A 20,177-nucleotide genomic window follows, 5' to 3' on the forward strand; every position below is an offset into this window, starting at 1 on the left:
TAAAGATAATTGTCACCAAGACTGCAAAGTATTTGCCTTGGAAAAATTGCATAGAGAACACATCAATTACTGAAATTTAAAAAAAAAAGAAAAAAAAAAAAAAAAAAAAAAAAAAAAAAAAAAAAAAAAACAACAACAGGAATTGTAAAGTGATGGATAAAAAATGGCAAAGGCTACAGGAACGAATGCTCATAATTCAGCAAGACCGAGCAGTTTGAGAAACTTTAAGATGAAAGCAGAGTTTACCAGAGTTTTCTACTGTTACCAAAAACTTGAAAGTCACCAAGAGGAACTACTTTCCATGGAAATGAAAGTAAAAAATAAATGGCAGCTAAACAAAAAAATTAATCTACACAGCTGATTCTAAAGCTTCTACAAACAATCCCTGTGTGCAAAGTGCATATTTACTCATGCCACAAAGGATCATTAGCCATAACAATTGAGGCTACCTTCTTCTTCTAATCTGCGTATTGACTTGTCCACACTCCCTGCTGCAGGTGTTGGAGGAGCAGAAACTGGAGTACCATCTGATAAATGATTCAAAAACTGAACAGGTTGTGACAGAATTTCACTATACAAACTTAACTATATTTATAACAATGTTACCTTGTAGCTTACAGTTTTTGCCTAAATCTTGGAGTACACTGTTGAATGATATTTAATATAATAATTAAGACAGAAGGAGATTGTAGAAAATGGAACAGAGATGGGTCTGGGGAGGAAAAGGGAGGAGAATCAGGAGGGTGGAGTGTGGACGGTGCTGGGGGATAAGGTGGAGTGGAGCAGGGGTGGGGAAGGACAGAGAAGGAGGAGTATAGGAGGAGTATAGAATGATAGAGGATGAGGGGGAGAGGGAATGCAGTAGAGATTGAGAGAGAGGTAGTAGAGGGTAGTGAGAGATGTGAAAACAAAAGAGGTGAAGAGGGAAGAAGAGAGAGCATGGAGCAGGGTATGGATAGTGAGGTTGGAGGTGGAAGGGACAGAAGTTTAGGGCAAAAAGATGGTGTTAAGGATGGGGCAGAAACGTGCATCAGAGTGGCAGAAGAGTGCAAAAGTGGGGCATTGAGCTCATAGTGGAGTGAAAGGAGTAGTAATTGTGCATGAGAAAAGGGGGTGAGGTATGATTGTGAGTAGAGGGGGGAGTCAACTGGGGGAGAGGCAAGCAGGAAAACAGCATGTAGTATATTGTAACATATCTTTGAGTGTAAATTATTAATGGAAAGATAACATAAGCATGCATAAATTGAAATTTTGAGTGGCACAGGAAGATATAGAAAATAACATGTGAAAGTACGTGAGCCTGAGGGATGCAATGTGCCACATGAAGATAGAGAAATAACACACTAAAATGCATGAGAGTGATGGAGGAAGTGCAGCACAGGAAGATACAGAAAATAATACAAAAATATGCAAGTGTGAGGGAGGAAGTGTAGTGTTGAATGAATTAGATTGCACAGAAAAGTAGCTGTAAATATCTGCAACCAATGTGCTTCCACCTTTGTATTCAAATATCTGTGAAATAAATTTAAAATTGACTTGGATAAATGTAATTTATAAATATTTTTGTAAGTGGCACATAAAGATCAAATTCCAGTATAGGAGAATTTTATTTTCATAGGCAGCAGTCGATGATGAACCCACAGGGTTTGGAATGCATTGTGCATTAATAAACATTTTTAGACTAAAACTAGATTTTATTCAGTACTGAATAAGAAGTGACAGTTATTCCATACAATAAGTGTATTGGTGAACATACCAGCTTCTGTGTAGCGTGCTCCTGGTCGATTTGCAACAGAACTGACAGGTTCCTGTGGGATTCCTATAGGGCTGGGAGGAGGCCAGGCTAAACTTGTCAGTTTCCCTGGGGTTGGGGGTGCTGCTGCAGGTGCCTCTGTATGTGCCCAGTAATACATCAGGTCCGGCTGCACAGACAATTCAAAGGCATCTTCCTCATAGAAATTTTAAATACAATACATGTTTTTATTATAACATAGTTGCATGAGAATTGTATGACATTAAAATGATAGTAGTGTAGGTAAGAGGCAGAAGTGAAATGTGTCATATGCACACAAATGGAAAATAGAGCAGATGCTCTCTTGAGGCACATTTCTTTCTTGTCGGATTTTTGTATGATTATTGTCTGTATAAATTTCTAAAACTACATACTATTCTATCATCCACCTTATCAACCATCTGTCAGCAGTTCCTGTTCTATTAACAGCAAGATCTTTGCTTCTCACTGTAGACATACCTACACATACCTACATGTCAATACCCTCCATGCATATGATCTTGTGAGTATCATGTCACATAACACAATTTGTGACAGGTTAGTGGTTTTGCTATTGTGTGCTGTAAGTCACATTTGTAATTATGGTGAGAAACCAAACACGTAATTTGGTTACGTTGGGATCACAGTGTAATTGCAAGTGTACCTAATTCTTCACAAAGCTTGGAAATTGCACATAGGTCCATGGACTTAATATTACAATACAATTATAGTTGTTGCAGTACTAGTTTTTTCATCTTCATCATTGTATATCAATATATCTAGTATTATTTCAACTGCTAATGTTATCTATGTAACTGTCTTTCTCAAACATTATTCCCATTTACACAATGCTGTGATGATGGCATATGCCCACTTCCACTGTCTCTTTTAATTCACATTTATATTCTTTCATTAATAATACACAATTCATTTATAAGAGTGTAACTGCAATCATTGCATTTTATTTTGCATTCAAGAAATATATTTACTAGTTTCCCTGATATTGTATAAATCATTATATAAACTGTGTAAACATATGTTAATTTTTAATTATTGTCATATCTAAACTTCATAATTACAATTTTAATTTTGTAAATAATGCACAGTTATATGTCTACTTTCTTTTATTTTGTGAATATGGCTGACCCTACATTATGTTCCAGGTAATGAGGACGTAACAGAAAAAAACTTTTTCGCATTCCGATGAAAAGAATTGTCACTACTTGAATTGCAGTTTTCAGGTAACTGTACAGCAACATGTGACATTTCAAAAAGAAGTAATGATCAAAGTGGTCACCATTTTTCACCCTTGAATTGTTGCTCTTCATACAGTGGAAGACTGGAAATGCTGATCAATCAAATGTGACTAAGAGGAAAGTAAATATATGTGCTAATAAGTACTGAAGTTCAACTTACTGCAGTGAAGTTTCTCACCAACATTTAACATTCTGTCTTGGTGCAATATGTTGTCTTCAAAAGATAAAGATTTTTCAAAAACTATATTGCCAGAATCCCCAAATGAACCAGTGCAGATTTTCTTTGCTACACATAAAAATATATTTGAAATTTCTCATAAGAAACCATTATTAATGCAAGGGAAGTCTATTAGGAAGTAATGGTACTAGTGGTCTTACCAAAACATATATTTGTTTGGTGCAAAGCCATTTGACTACTTACAAATGACAGATATGGAATATAGTGAAGGAGGAGACCGGTAAAACCAGACATGAAGAGGGGCAAATAGCATTAAGAGTAAATGATACATTGGTGACAGATGTGTATAGTGTTGCAGAATTTTTCAACAAATTTTTTATAACTATTACTGAAAAGGGAATGGAACATGGATGATAAATAGTTTGGACGAGAAGAGAATAGAAGCTTTTGAAATGTGGTGCTACAGAAGAATGATGAAGATTAGATGGGTAGATCACGTAAATAATGAGGAAGTATTGAATAGGATTGGGGAGAAGAGAAGTTTGTGGCACAACTTGACTAGAAGAAGGTAACAGTTGGTAGGACATGTTCTGAGGCATCAAGGGATCACCAATTTAGTACTGGAGGGCAGCGCGGAGGGTAAAAATCGTAGAGGGAGACCAAGCAGATTCAGAAGGATGTAGGTTGCGGTAGGTACTGGGAGATGAAGAAGCTTGCACGGGATAAGAGCTGCATCAAACCAGTCTCAGGACTGAAGACCACAACAACAACACAACTGAAAAGATCGAGATGTTAGGTTCTGTAGATGCTGCCAGGGGATGTCTCAGACCAGACATTTCAAGTAACTTCCACTACATAAATTTGCTCCTCGTTACCCCAGCAGAAGTAATATTCATCATAAAAACTTGAAAATCAAAAACATCTAGTGGGTATAATGAAATATCAACAAAGTTAATTAAAGACTGTAATTGTGAGTTAAATAACATATTAAGCTATTCATGTAGCAAGTCATTTATCAGTGGAATATTTCCTGAATGGTTGAAATACGTTGATGTTAAACTACTGTTTAAAAAGGGAGATAAATGGTGTCAAATTTCCATCCAATTCCACTTTTGCCAGCATTCTCAAAAAGTTTGAAAAGGCAATATAAAATTGGCTTTATAGCCATCTTATCACAAATAACATACTGTCAAAGTCGCAGTGTGGATTTCTAAAGTGTTCTGAGATTGAGAAGGCTATCAACACTTGCAGTGAAAATTTAGTTAATTCATTAGACAAAAAAATGCAGGCAACTGGCATATTCTGTGATCTGTCAAAGGCATTTGACTGTGTAAATCACAATATTCTTTTAAGAAATTTAGCATATTATGGTGTAACAGGAAATGCTACGAAATGGTTCAAATCTTATATCTCTGCAGGAAACAAAGGGTGTTATTAGGAAAGAGACATATATTAAGCTATCAGGCATCATCCAACTGGGAAGTAATTACATATAGTGTCCAAAAAGGTTCCATCTTAGGACCCTTACTTTTTCTTGTGTATATTAATGACCTTTCATCAGTAACATCACCAGATGCCAAGTCTGTTTTGTTTGTCGATGATACAAACATTGCAATAAATAGCAAATCAAGTGCCATCTTGGAAAGATCAGCTAATAAAATATTTGTGGACATTAGTCACTGGTTCCTAGCCAATTCTTTGTTACTAAACTTTGAAAAATCACACTACATGCAGTTCAGAACTTGTAAGCGGTGTCCCATGAGTATATGCCTAACATATGATGACAAGCAGATAGAAGTGAACAATGTTAAGTTCTTCGGATTACAGTTTGATGATAAATTCAACTGGGAGGAGTACACCACATAACTGCTGAGGCATCTAAACAAATCTCTATTTTCAATGCAAATTCTGTCAGACATAGGGGATATAAAAATGAAAAGCTGGCATACTGTGCTTACTTTCACTCCATAATGTCATATGGGATTATTTTTTGAGGTAATTCATCAAGCCAAGCTAAAGTTTTACAGGCACAAAAATGTGCAATAAGAGTTATATGTAGTATGAACTCAAGAACATCCTGCAGAGGCCTGTTTAGGGAACTAGGGATACTAATTACTGTTTCCTAATATATTTATTCCTTAATGAAATTTGTCATTAAAATGCACCATTTTTTCAAACCAACAGCCCAGTTCATGGAATCAATACTAGAAATAAGAATAGTATTCACAAGGATTTAAAGTCACCTACTCTTATAAAAAAATGTGTGCATTATTCAGGATCACACATTTTCAGTAACTTAAAAGCAGCAGCCACAAAAATCCAACTCCTTCTACTGCTTTGATGAATTTCTCAGTAGAAAAACAGATTTTTGTGTGTTTATATATAAGGTACAATCTAACTTCTGCACCATTTCAGTGCAGTAATGTGTGCATTGTAAATAAGTATTGTAGTAGTTCTATTATATGTTTATTACTGTGTAAATAAAAAAGACATTTTATTAAATTTTAAATTCAGTGCATTAATGTGATCTTAGTAAATGAGTGTTGTAAAATTATCCTTTCATCCAGTGTTCATTAAAAAAAAATGCTGATCATTCCACTTGGGACCTGTGGAAGGTACATTAGCTTATTTGTTTTAGTTGTAAATATTTATCATGCATAATTGTTTTTCTGACATGTTCTACATCCCGGAGGACCTCTCACTATGGATCTATTGCAATGAAAGTAAATCTAACCTAAAGATTCTCTACATGAGGACTGATCTGGACATGAGGTGCTAAGATAGTGTGAGATTTTATATGGGATAATGATGATTACATGACACTGCCGGCTGTATTGGAGGCAATCTCAAAATGTAAACATGGTTGTTGTTCTTATTTCTGAAGTTTATTCACCCAGATTGCATAAAAATACCCTATGATTACCAATTTCACTGAAATTAAATCCCAATCTTCATATCATTTTTTCTATACAAATGATCTAAAATGGTGTTTTAATTTCACTGAAACTAGTAATCATTGTATATTTTTGGGTGGTCTAGGCAAATAAACTTTTGTAATAAAAAGAAGAACTGTGTTTCACATGTGATTATCTGGTATTTAGGAAATATCCTCATGAAGCCTTACACACATCAACAGGCAAAGGAACTTAATATAAGCAATATAGTAAAGAAAGTGTACGTTACAAAGCAATGTCAAATGTTTTACGATCTTAAAGACTTGGCCTTACATAAGTGGCATCATGTCTCATCAAGAGAATATTAAAAAATGATACCACTATAATAAAACTGAATTTGGAATGTGGAAAACAAATATAGAGTTCCAAAATGTTCAGTAGTTGGCCCTCTCTTGTTCTTGACCGACATTCTAACTTACCATGGACTTTTCAGACATGGTTATGTTTGTGGGTGGTACAAATTCAATAAATTGCCTAAACACATCCATACCAGATATAGACAACAAATACTTTAACAGGCTTACATCTGAATCATAGTAAACAGCTTAATTTTTATCTTACAAAAGCTGATATTAGGCTATACATTTGTAAATTAATAGAAATGACTTACAGATACCAGAAGTGAGAAATCAGTACACATGCACTAGACAAAACTTCTTGTGTAAAATTTCTAGATATTGAAATAATGGATTTTAAACAAAGATGTCATCAGTACATGGATAAGTTAAATAAAAAGCTGTGTTCTGCCAAGTTTGCACTTAGGAATCCCAACCTCATCTCAACATGGACAGACACAGCGATGGAGAGAGAGAGAGAGAGAGAGAGAGAGAGAGAGAGAGACCTTTCTGCCATACTTTGTGAAGCTTCCCTCAAGACTGTGTTATGTTAGTTTGACAAAGAACATCTTCCAGAAGCTTCTTCAGGATTATTATCAGATTTAAGGAAAATGATGTGTGAATAAGATAATGACAGAATGAATGTATATGATCCACATGCAACTGTAACTATGCCCTCTGTTACTCTCTCTAATATGATAGGTCCACCAAGTTCTCCAAAGCTCACACATATTGCATTTTTATGTTGGTGCACTTCAAAACACAGATATGCAGAATTGGGTCATTGTCACACAGATCATTCTGAAGTGTGCATTCAGTAGAGAATGTTTTCCCTGACGGTATAGAACAGAACACAAACAAACAGGTCCAAATGAATGGTTCAAGTCTGCAGATATGTCAAAATAATAATAATAATAACGAAACAGGGGATGGTCAGCTCAAATTATGGGCCAAAGTCTCAGTCTGCAAGAGATGTGCACTTCCAGAGAAAATCTTAAAGATTCTAAAATCTGGCACCCAAATAACAAATAGTAATAAGAGAGAAAAAATTGTTTTGCCCGACTGTATACATCATCAGTTTTGCCCAATTTTTCTCACACTGTGTGCTACCTCAAACTACTACTTGAGTCTGCTGCCTTGCCACACATTGTTTTTAAGTTCAGCTTTTCACAGTGTATGTTGTGCAGCATTTGTATAATTATAGACCTTCTACTGCAGCTTTGACATCTCCCTAAACTTAAATTAGAGCACATCTGCTTTCCTTCAGAAAACATGTTAAATATTCTCTCTCTCTCTCTCTCTCTCTCTCTCTCACACACACACACACACACACACACACACAAACACACACACAAAACAATATTGTAAATAGAAATAATAATTAGGCTGGTTAATAATAAACAACACTGGATCATGTCAAATATCAAATTATCAATTCCAGCCAACCTACAATACTGTAAAAACAAGACAACAATTTTTTTTAAAATTCTTGTTTGAAGACCAATGAAACTATTATTGATATTCTGAAATTACTGCAAAGAAAGCACACAGATGAGTGCATGAGCTTGAGTCACTACTGCAAGCTTCGAGCAGTACATGGCTTACACAAACTTGCAATCATGAACCTGATTTAAAACTTCAGTGTCATATAAAGCTTATAAAATGGAAAAAAAATGATACTCTATACCATAAGTATTTTCAAAACAGTAAGGCATGTAAGGAAATTAAAGAATTTACTGAAATAGTAAATAAGCTTCACACAACAAAAAATATGTTCAGTGCAATGTATATTAGCAAGTTATGCAATCAGACTTATAAATATCATTTCATAGGCTCACCCTGAAGAGTGTGTCCAAGGCAGCATCTTTATCGGGTATTTGACGAATTACACCAGCTGCCAGAAGGTGAGTGCAGAACTGCACTGCAAGAATTCGTAAGTCTTGATTTGTCAGATACAGCTTCAGGTAGTGGTCCTCTGGAAATGCTGAGATGAACCAGTTGACCAGCATTTGGCCTGTAAACATAACACAAACTCATGCACGTCATGTCTGCTGGAAATAGACTGGTCTGTGCCCTGAGTCATACCTGGACCAGTTTGTCTGCTTATGTAACCCGTCCACCTACACATAACAGCATATATGGAAAGCTGCAGCTGCTACTGTGTGTGTGTATGTGTGTGTGTGTGTGTGTGTGTGTGTGTGTGTGTGTGTGTGTGTGTGTGTGTGTAACGGAGGGGGAGGGGGGGGGGGGGAGGGAGGGAGGGAGGGAGGGAAAAAGAGAGAGAGAGTTTTTTTTGAAAGGACATGCACCATGGTGAAATAGTTGATTGTACTGGTCACAGTTTCTCTCCTAGTTGCAACTACTGCCTTTCCCACTTAGTCTATCTTGTCAGTGAGATCAGATCATCCCTCCTGCTGCCTGTGTGGGCATATTTAGTTGCTGCAGACACAAAATCATAGCTTGACATTTTTCAAGTGTGGGAACAATCTAGAGCACTGTGACAGGGTGTATACATGGACGAGGGAAAAAACTTCCCGGATTTCCTGGTTAAAAATACACTTTCTTCCAGATGAAAATACCATTTTTCCGTGTTAAGTAACAGTATACTTTTCCTCAAAACTGTACAACTTATCAATCCTTTCAATGGTTGTGGTTTTATACACTGCCGTAGAATTTCCCGGCACTTTAGAAAACGAAACTCAGGGTGGAAAACTCGTTTTGGAAAGGTGTCTGACGTGCAGCAACTTCCCGAAGGACTGAGATCGAGTTTGTGATGCGCTTTTCTACGCCAGTCGTAGTTCAAGTCAGGTGATCTCGCCAGCCGATGACAGCGAATATTCAGAGCATAGGACACCTTATGTAGTCACCCAATAGCAAAATCACTGTTAAGTAGCGCGAACACACAAATAGGGAAAGGTAATGGTTTAAATTAATGTACATAGTGTTGCTACAAGAAAAGTAAAGTTTACGTATAATATTGGTCTCTAAGATTAATAAGCTGCAAGAGAAGCTATGCTTTCACACATAATGTTGATCTTTTTTGTGTATGTTCCACTTGAAGATACATCACAACAAATGTGACAGTAAAATTTTTAACTACGACATAAATGTCTGATCTTCTGGGCTCGAAAATATTCTAAATGGTCGTCCTCAAAGATTTGATTTCTGAATGAGAGTCAAACGCTCTGTGATTTAAGAAATTCATCGGACATTCGCGCACAGAGTTCATCTTGCGTAAAAGGAAATTTTCTTTGAAAGTAACTCTTTCCAAACAACCATTCGGAATATTTTCCCGCGACCTGTTAGAAATAGATTTGTTTCAGCAGTTGCCAAAAAGCGCCACACTTGAGCAACTACGATGACGCAGGAAACATTAAAAGATCTTACATTATGTCATAAAAGAAACAAGACATAAGAGGATACTCCAAGGGCATATGAATTTTGTGAACTATACTAAAATGCATCATTCGGCTTAAAGTGCACATTCGTATGTCCACATTCAGATGTAAATTTTCTGGATGTTTGGTTCTTTATTAAGGCATAATGCCATACGTGCTAGATGATGAAAACGTGAACTTAATATGCAGCGAACAGTTGAAACTAGCCAATTAAAAACTTAGTTTCAAATAAATTGACTGCCTCAGCAGAAGAGATTAATAAAAGTAAAAGTTCCTTAACTAACCGAAAAAATAGCTTCATTGCTCTGCAAGGCGATTAACGCTTGACTGTCAGAAAGGTGGAAACAAAATAAAATCTGAAACTAATTGCATATTTGAGCCTTCCGTAATTATGTGAATGTATTTTAATTCACTTGATAGCTCCCTGTCACAGAAATCCGTTTTATTTTCATTTGACGTGAGAGCAATAAACGAAGAGGAAACAAGAAAATCACTTAAACATGGGTCACGTGGAAACTACCACCTCCCCACTACAACTCAGACTGCTCTGTGCATTAGGTCCGGATCTACGATATTTCCGAACCGGGCCAATATTAGATAGTGGTGGTCCCCCTCCTTCGAGCGTTTGAGGTAGGGTGCCAAAAATTTACGAAATCGACTTTTAAAAAATATCTTGATTTTCTAGCGCACGTCTTTCTGAAGAACCTGATACATAAAACATTTATGTTCGAGGGAATGTAAGACATGTTACACTCCTGGAAATTGAAATAAGAACACCGTGAATTCATTGTCCCTGGAAGGGGAAACTTTATTGACACATTCCTGGGGTCAGATACATCACATGATCACACTGACAGAACCACAGGCACATAGACACAGGCAACAGAGCATGCACAATGTCGGCACTAGTACAGTGTGTATCCACCTTTCGCAGCAATGCAGGCTGCTATTGTCCCATGAAGACGATCGTAGAGATGCTGGATGTAGTCCTGTGGAACGACTTGCCATGCCATTTCCACCTGGCGCCTCAGTTGGACCAGCGTTCGTGCTGGACGTGCAGACCGCGTGAGACGACGCTTCATCCAGTCCCAAACATGCTCAATGGGGGACAGATCCGGAGATCTGGCTGGCCAGGGTAGTTGACTTACACCTTCTAGAGCACGTTGGGTGACACGGGATACATGCGGACGTGCATTGTCCTGTTGGAACAGCAAGTTCCCTTGTCGGTCTAGGAATGGTAGAACGATGGGTTCGATGACGGTTTGGATGTACCGTGCACTATTCAGTGTCCCCTCGACGATCACCAGAGGTGTACGGCCAGTGTAGGAGATCGCTCCCCACACCATGATGCCGGGTGTTGGCCCTGTGTGCCTCGGTCGTATGCAGTCCTGATTGTGGCGCTCACCTGCACGGCGCCAAACACGCATACGACCATCATTGGCACCAAGGCAGAAGCGACTCTCATCGCTGAAGACGACACGTCTCCATTCGTCCCTCCATTCACGCCTGTCGCGACACCACTGGAGGCGGGCTGCACGATGTTGGGGCGTGAGCGGAAGGCTCCCTAACGGTGTGCGGGACCGTAGCCCAGCTTCATGGAGACGGTTGCGAATGGTCCTCGCCGATACCCCAGGAGCAACAGTGTCTCTCATTTGCTGGGAAGTGGCGGTGCGGTCCCCTACGGCACTGCGTAGGATCCTACGGTCTTGGCGTGCATCCGTGCGTCGCTGCGGTCCGGTCCCAGGTCGATGGGCACGTGCACCTTCCGCCGACCACTGGCGACAACATCGATGTACTGTGGAGACCTCACTCCCCACGTGTTGAGCAATTCGGCGGTACGTCCACCCGGCCCCCCGCATGCCCACTATACGCCCTCGCTCAAAGTCCGTCAACTGCACATACGGTTCACGTCCACGCTGTCGCGGCATGCTACCAGTGTTAAAGACTGCGATGGAGCTCCGTATGCCACGGCAAACTGGCTGACACTGACGGTGGCGGTGCACAAATGCTGCGCAGCTAGCGCCATTCGACGGCCAACACCGCGGTTCCTGGTGTGTCCGCTGTGCCGTGAGTGTGATCATTGCTTGTACAGCCCTCTCGCAGTGTCCGGAGCAAGTATGGTGGGTCTGACACACCGGTGTCAATGTGTTCTTTTTTCCATTTCCAGGAGTGTATTTGGTCTTAAGTGTGCCAAAGAGCAGTGCCACACCTCTTCACACAGCATTCTTCCATCGTACGTCTCTGTATTTCGCTCTGTGGAATTCAAACATGTAATATTTTGTAATGGGTGCCATCAAACTGTATTCACGCCAGTGGAAATTAAAATGTCCTGTGGTGCCTCTCTTGCTCACAGTCGGCTGGTTTGACATTCTGCTCCTCTTTAAAAACTTCTCGCAATTAATACTGGATGGAATTATTTGTAACCGGCAGAACAAGAACTCTTCAGCAAATATGCAGTCTTTACTGCGTATTAGCTAATAACTTGGTGTTTTGTGTTGCATAACATTAAACATAGGATACATAAAACGAGTAAAGACAAGAGACAAGCAAGACAGTACACGTTTCTTCAATCCTTAGGTCCTAGCTTTTTTTTCTCTCTAATTTGCCACAGCTTTATATGGCGTACTTTCCTTTCTGGGATAGAATCTATTACTTCATCAAAGTTCGTCAACGTTTTGCTACATGAAAAACATAATGTCATTGTCTGATACTAGAAAAGCTGTTAATACTAATAATACCCAAGAGTGGTGTGATTTCTTGATCAGATTACGTGTATTTTGTCACTGCTAGACAAAACGAAATAGGTCTGCCTAATATTGCAGCAATTGTTACACACGCCAAATAAACGAGACTGTTTGGCACAAATGTTCATTTTTATAACACGGCGGAATATAATCCACGAAGTACCAATATCAAATTCCTATTAGACCTACTACAAGCAAAAAGTTTTAGGTTAGGAAATAATTTCACATTTCATCCATACACTCTAGCTTCTGAAGTATGAGATCCAGAAGTAGTAGTACGAAATTTTTATATAAATTTGGAATTGTCTTATTCTTCCGTAATTTGTGAGAGTCCCCGTTTCTTCTCCTTTCTCGTTCTAACAATCAATCTTGTCGTCTCTTTGTAACTATTCCTGCCAGTGTCAAAACTTATTCTCTTGTTAACTTCACTAACCATGCCACAATCACCGATTTAGTTATCCTCCATTTATTCTCCGATTAGGCGTTATTACGCGTTCGTACAACGCGTTTTTCGCGTTACTCCCAGAATAGAATTTTAGAAGCTAGCCAGGGGCTGTATAACTGACCCTTTGTAGTGTAGCGGTCTGGCCAAAAATTTTCTGTCAAAATTTCATTTTCTTGGATACACGGAGGATACAATACGCAATTTTTGTTGCCTGTTATTCCTGTTAGTCGTTTATTTCCACTCTGGTAGTCTGAATCTATGTAATTCGCTAATAGTTATAACAACGCGGATCACTTGCAAACCGAGTCCACCGCATACACAGCGATCGGCATTCACCCGTTCGGCTGTATTCCGCTCAGCTCGTATGGACCCGCCCCCTTTTGTCTGCAGGAATGTTTATTTCTACATGCGACGGGGATTCCCCTGGCACAGACATCACGTATACTATGCACGCATTCAAAAATCAACTTAACGGTTCTTCCAGAAATCAACTTAGAATTTGTTCAAAAACCAACAGGGATGCGTTCCAAATCGTATGAGTAATCGATAGGTCAAGTGTGCTGGATGCTATACACTTTGTGAAACAAGGTCTTTTTTCTCCATAATACGAATTTGGCGCCATCCCCCCCCCCCCCCCCCCCCCCCCCCCCTCTTCCCGCACCCGGCGCAGATGCCCCGGCCTCCTAGTTCTGGGCCTGTTGCGCATACGTGAATCTGGCTGCTTAGGCGCAGCAGTAAAATTCTTCCGGGTAGCATCTGGATGCTTGCTGCTATTGCTTATACAGCTAACTGCCACACTTCTGCAGCCAGGTGCAGGAGAAGGTACTAATACGCACATGCGCATAAGTTCGCTCGTAACCGCTCAAACGATTCTGATGTAAACAATTGTGACGTCATGCTCATCGGAGGCAATTTGTTATGAAACATTGCGTAGTCTTCCTAAGGCCTTTCACACATTTTGCTGTTGGCAGACGCTTGTATGAGCACTATGTTTCGTTGTTGTATATGGTGCGTTTCCTTTGCAACTTAAGTTTTATTTTCGTTTTTTTTTTCTCACGTTCGTTTTTTTATTGCTGCAACATTATTCTGGAGTAGCGAGAAACAGTAACAATCTTTGTTAGAGTATTGGTTCTCACCAGACAAATTACAAAAATTTAGCTGAAAACTAAAACAATGAAAAATTCCCGAAATTCTAAGAAATTCCCAGCCTTTTCCCGGATCTCCCAGTTGTCCCGGGGTCGTAGACACCCTGTGTGAAATATAGAAGCAAATGTTTCAACAGCCAAGATTGCTAATTATAATTTTATTTTTGATGACTATTTTTGACAAATCTAAGTTTCCATTATTGTATCTTGTTTGAAGAACAATTAAACTTTTATTGGTATTCTGAAAATACTGCAGAGGAAGCACACAGATGACCGAGCATATGTCACTACTGCAAACTTCTAGTAGTATGCAAAAGACATACACAAACTTGCAATCAAAGCACTGATTTAAAACTTCAGTGTCTTCTGTAGTCTTAGAGTCATCGTAAAGTAGAACTTAGAAACATCTCTCAAACAATAATGAATTTTCACTCTGCAGAGGAGAGTGCACGGATTTCATTCTGGAAACAGATCCCTATAGTGTGGCGCAGCTAGGTCTCCAAAATATCTTTTCGCCCAGGAGTGATTGTCCTATAAGGTACGCAGGAGAATTGTTGTCAAGTTTGGAAGGTAGGAGAGAGATATTAGCACAAGTACAGCTTTTTGGGCAGTTTGTAGGTGAAGGATGGGTACTGAAGTTGGTTAAATACTTGTCCAGAAAAGGCAATGGTCCCGGGTTTGAGTCCCAGCCCAGCAGACAGCTTTAATCAGCCGTGTTGTTTGAAGGGTACTATATGACTTGAACTCATCAGTGAAAATAATAAATCATGGTCACTTAAAATACAGTTAAGAACATTAATGGACATCATCATTTGTTGTGTTTTGTGGTTTCAGTTTTTGCCCTCTAAGTACTCACAGTAATCTTCTACAGTCTTGTTTCTAAATCATAGCATCTGCCACACCTAAATCTGTAAAGCATTGTCCTGTTTGTATTCTGAACAGTGAAATGAGGACTTCTGCAGAAAGCTTCAGTTGTAAGGCAGTGCTTCATTTCTAAAATATTACATGCCGTAAGGCACTTCTTCAACAATACAGGAAAACAACTGCCCATTCTTCTTTTGAAAACTGTGGTGCACAAAATCTAATAGGTTTATAACAGAAGGTGCTGCTGACCCATAACAATACATCTGGTTAAAATCAATGACTGATAAAATTTTACTAGAACCTGTTAATCTGCTACCGAAGTAGTGTTCCAGAGGGGTTAATTGAAACCCACACTGGAATGGTGGAAGATAAATAACTTTAGCAAAATATAGCAACCTTTTGTGGCACGTTTCAAGAGCACAATTGAACAAGTTAATATTGTCTTAAACAACTACAATATTAGAAGTTAGAGATATGATGAGACTACATGAGTAAGTGAAACAACTGCCACTGTACAAAGTAAAATTGTAGGCAGTGCTTCATTTCTAAAATATTATGTGCTATAAAACACCTCCTTAGCCAGACAACAAAACACCTGCCTCTCCCCCCCCCTTTCCCCTTCACCATAAAAATTGTAAGTTTTGATTTTTGAAAACTTGTGTTAAAAGTTACAGTGACAGATCTTTTTCATTTTCGTTTATTTATTTATTTTGCAAAATACTATCGTAAAATTCAAGATTTTAAAACATAATTTCTTATAACCGAGACAATAAAACCACAAGATGTAATATAAACAACATGTTCTACTGTCTGTTCTCGAAGCAGTGTCACTCTGCTTCCCAGTTCTGTTAGATGCATGTAGGACACGTGTTTACAACTGCTGCCAGTCGCAGCATTCAAACAGCTGCACATTAACTGCTACGTGAAGCGGCAGTTTTGGGTGTACACTTGTATTCCTAGGTTTCACCACGAATTTTCTGGAAACTTATATTTTCTTACTCAAATGTTTCATTACCTAACGTGTTAATCTAGTTTCACAGTATCACTCCCCTGCCCAACACATCACGTTGGTCAAAAAAATGATTCAAATGGCTCTGAGCACTATGGGACTCAACTGCTGTGGTCATCAGTCCCCTAGAACTTAGAACTACTTAAACCTAACTAACCTAAGGACATCACACACATCCATGCCCGAGGCAGGATTCGAACCTGCGGCCGTAGCAGTCGCACGGTTCCGGACTGCACGCCTAGAACCGCGAGACCACCGCGGCCGGCTCACGTTGGTCACCTATTGTCACATTCACAGGTGCCAGCGCAGCGGCTAATTATAATTACGTTGCGATTTAATATGCACGCGCCATTATAAATCTCCGTTACTGTCTTATTGTAGTGGGACAAAAAGAAAACCCTAGGAAGTGCCAGAACGCCGATCCGGCGAGTTCCAGCCGACACTGAGCTCTGATTATAAAAATGAAACCACAATAACTGTTCACTCGAATGGATAATCCCCTGCCAGACTGTCCTGAGTAGAATTTTCCACAATTACAAGTTATTTTGCATATTTCATTATTTTCCAGACCTGTCAATGGTACTGTGCCCATGAAATAATATTTTAAAGTTCCGTAATTTAAGCCTTCTGGTCAGATTCTCAGAGACGTTTCCTGAATAGGCTACGGAACTGTGCCCTATTTACTGAGATCTTGAGGTGATGACTCAAGCACGTGGTGAAGAAGAGCGGAGACCTGCCTTTGTTTTTTATGCAGTATGAAGCGCACAAAAGCGGGATTGTAGCCGTCAAGGGCGCCCATACGATGGTTTGTTGGAGGAGGGATAGACCTGAGGGCATGGAGTATATTTAATATATTGGACGAAGAATGGCGACTTGTAAACAGCCGAAAAAAGATCCATTTCCGACCCTGTTAAAAACCTACGTATGCTAACTTGTAAATCATTTTTTGAACGACAAACACATGGCTGCATTACACTTTTTTTCCCTTTTCTGAGAGCTGGGATGAGGAGGGGGCGGCGCCCCCGGATGCCGGACACTTGCCACGCCGGACATTCGCCACGCTTGCCCCTTTGCCAGGTAGCGATCCCTCAGGTAAGCGACGCCCTTCCTCGTACTTCCCCTGTCCGCTTTCAAACCGTCGTCTCCACATCTTACTCGATACAACCAGTACGTAAGGGACCTTCTTTTTCGACATCTTGGCGAAATACAGAGCTTCTTTTCCGAAATCGAAATATTTATATCTTTTGGGAAACGAAAGCAATCCCGATCATTATGTCATTATGTAATTAGTTCTGCCAAGTATAAATATAGATCCCTCTGTCTGTACGGTAGCTTCCTTTCACGCTTATTGATTACGATAGAAACAGTCCATTGCCACGGGAGCAACAAGAAAGGAACGCTGTAAAGAGAATGCGGATGTACGCTAATCATTTCCTTTTGATCGCTGCATTTGTGCCTACTGTAATTACTGCAATTGCGTGCCCAAAAGACAATAAGGAAAGAATAAATGGGTATGTGAATGTTTGAAAAGAAGAACGACATACTACATATTAGTTCACTCTCTAAAAACATTAGTTAATAAAGTGTAGCGGGGCAATGTTCAAAACATGACTGAAAGTACGTTCATAAAGAACATCTATGATTGACATGTCATCTAAAGTCGACGTACAATTTTAAAATGTTAGAAATAAGGAAATGAAGTAATATAGAATGCTATGCTTGTACCGTACGTTGTTGTTCTACATTGTTTAGCTCTGGTGTTTACAGAGTCACAGAGAAAGCATCCTAGGTTTTGGAGGGAAAATCTGTAATTGTAATGATCTCCACTACAACAGAAACAAGAAACACAACTTAAGGAAAAATAATGTAATGTGCGTTCCAGCTCACAAGCGACATTGAAGCAGGTACTTCCTGTGACAGAGGTTATATCCGACAACAGGAATAAATTAATAACTGGCTCCTTTTACCAACCCCCGGTCTGAGATGAAACAGTTGCTAAACATTTCAAAGAAAACTCGAGTCTCATCGCAAATAGGTACCCTACTTATACAGTTATAGTTGGCAGTGACTTCAATCTACCTGCCGTATGTTGACAAAAATACATTTTCAGACCCTACTGTAGATATAAAACGATTTCCATGTTGTTGTGGTCTTCAGTCCTGAGACTGGTTTGATGCAGCTCTCCATGCTACTCTATCCTGTGCAAGCCTCTTCATCTCCCAGTACCCACTGCAACCTATATCCTTCTGAATCTGCGAAGTGTAGTCATCTCTTGGTCTCCCTCTACGATTTTTACCCTTCACGCTGCTCTCCAATACTAAATTGGTGATCCCTCGATGTCTCAGAACATGTCCTACCAAGCGATCCCTTCTTCTGGTCAAGTTGTGCCACAAACTTCTCCCCATCCTATTCAATACTTCCTCATTAGTTATGTGATCTACCCATCTAATCTTCAGCATTCTTCTGTAGCACCACATTTCGAAAGCTTCTATTCTCTTCTTGTCCAAACTATTTATCGTCCATGTTTCACTTCCATACAAGGCTACACTCCATACAAATACTTTCAGAAATGTCTTCCTGACACTTAAATCTATACTCGATGTTAACAAATTTCTCTTCTTCAGAAACGCTTTCCTTGCCATTGCCAGTCTGCATTTTATATCCTCTCTACTTCGACCATCATCAGTTATTTTGCTCCCCAAATAGCAAAACTCCTTTACTGCTTTAAGTGTCTCATTTCCTAATCTAATTCCCTCAGCATCACCCGACTTAATTCGACTACATTCCATTATCCTCGTTTTGCTTTTGTTGATGTTCATCGTATATCCTCCTTTCAAGGCACTATCCATTCCCTCCAACTGCTCTTCCAAGTTCTTTGCTGTCTCTGACAGAACTACAATGTCATCGGCGAACCTCAAAGTTTTTATTTCTTCTCCATGGATTTTAATACCTACTCCGAATTTTTCTTTTGTTTCCTTTAGTGCTTGCTCAATATACAGATTGAATAAGATCGGGGAGAGGCTGCAACCCTGTCTCACTCCCTTCCCAACCACTGCTTCCCTTTCATACCCCTCGACTCTTATAACTGCCATCTGGTTTCTGTACAAATTGTAAATAGCCTTTTGCTCCCTGTATTTTACCCCTGCCACCTTCAATTGTTCTAAATGCTTTTTATAAAATTATTTTGAACAATTAGTTCACGAGACCATTCAAATTGTAAATGGTTACGAAAACACACTTGACCTCTTAGTCACAAATAATCCTGAGCATCACGACGGGTACAGGAATTAGTGAACACACAGTCGTTGCGAGGCTCAATTCCGTAACAAAGAAATTCGTCAAAACTAAACGCGAAATATATATACTTGTAAAAGCGACTAAAAATTCGGTTGGCGTCTTTCTAAGAGACAGTCTCCAATCCTAAATCATGTAAGTGAAGACCATATGTGGCTTAAGTTCAAAGAAATAGTATCATCAGAACTCGAGAGATTCATACCAAATAAATTAATATCAGACGGAACTAATCCCCCATGGTACACAAAACACGACAGAAAGCTGCTGCAGGAGCACCGAAAAAGGCGCGTATAATTTATACGAGCGCAAAATCTTCAAGATTGGCGAAGTTTTACTGTGGCTCGAAATTTGGTGCGGATTTCAATGCGAGATGCATTTAATAGTTTCCACAATGAAACTCTCTAGAAATGTGGCGAAAAATCCATAGAGATTCTGGTCCTGTGTTAAGAAAACCAGCGGAAAGGCTCAGTAAGTACCTTTACTGCGGGTCGGGTGGCGAGTGAGGAGAGGGAGGAGGGGAGACAAGGGACCCAACCCTTCGGCCCTTCGGAGCAGGTCTGCACACCCTTCCCCCCCCCCCCCCCCCCCCCGGCTTGTGCGCGCTTCATAACAACCTCTTGAAGCAGTTTTTTTTTTAATTGTGTTGAATAAATACTGGTTGCTTGTAGCGAGACGTGTAAACAACTTTCCTTTCGAATCTTCCTGTCAGATAAAAAAATGACTGCCGGAATTGGCAGTTTTAATCTGTCAGGAAGCTTCAAAACTGTGGAAACTACGCTGTAGA

General features: G+C 39.5%; 1 protein-coding gene across 4 annotated transcripts in view; it reads right to left on the reverse strand.

The window, feature by feature from the left end:
- LOC126278176 (protein cappuccino-like) overlaps nucleotides 1-20,177 on the reverse strand; it is a 350,827-nt gene that overhangs the window by 85,205 nt on the left and 245,445 nt on the right. For 2 of the 4 annotated variants that reach the window (XM_049978073.1, XM_049978075.1), the window contains exons 5-7: nucleotides 8,333-8,508; nucleotides 1,757-1,922; nucleotides 450-527 (exon numbers count right to left, since the gene is read on the reverse strand). In XM_049978073.1, the coding sequence (XP_049834030.1) occupies nucleotides 450-527; nucleotides 1,757-1,922; nucleotides 8,333-8,508 (420 nt within the window). The remainder of the gene's footprint in view (nucleotides 1-449; nucleotides 528-1,756; nucleotides 1,923-8,332; nucleotides 8,509-20,177) is intronic. The other 2 variants (XM_049978076.1, XM_049978077.1) reach the window with 1 other exon arrangement.

Source organism: Schistocerca gregaria, chromosome 6, assembly GCF_023897955.1.
Source record: "Schistocerca gregaria isolate iqSchGreg1 chromosome 6, iqSchGreg1.2, whole genome shotgun sequence".
NCBI lineage: Eukaryota > Metazoa > Arthropoda > Insecta > Orthoptera > Acrididae > Schistocerca > Schistocerca gregaria.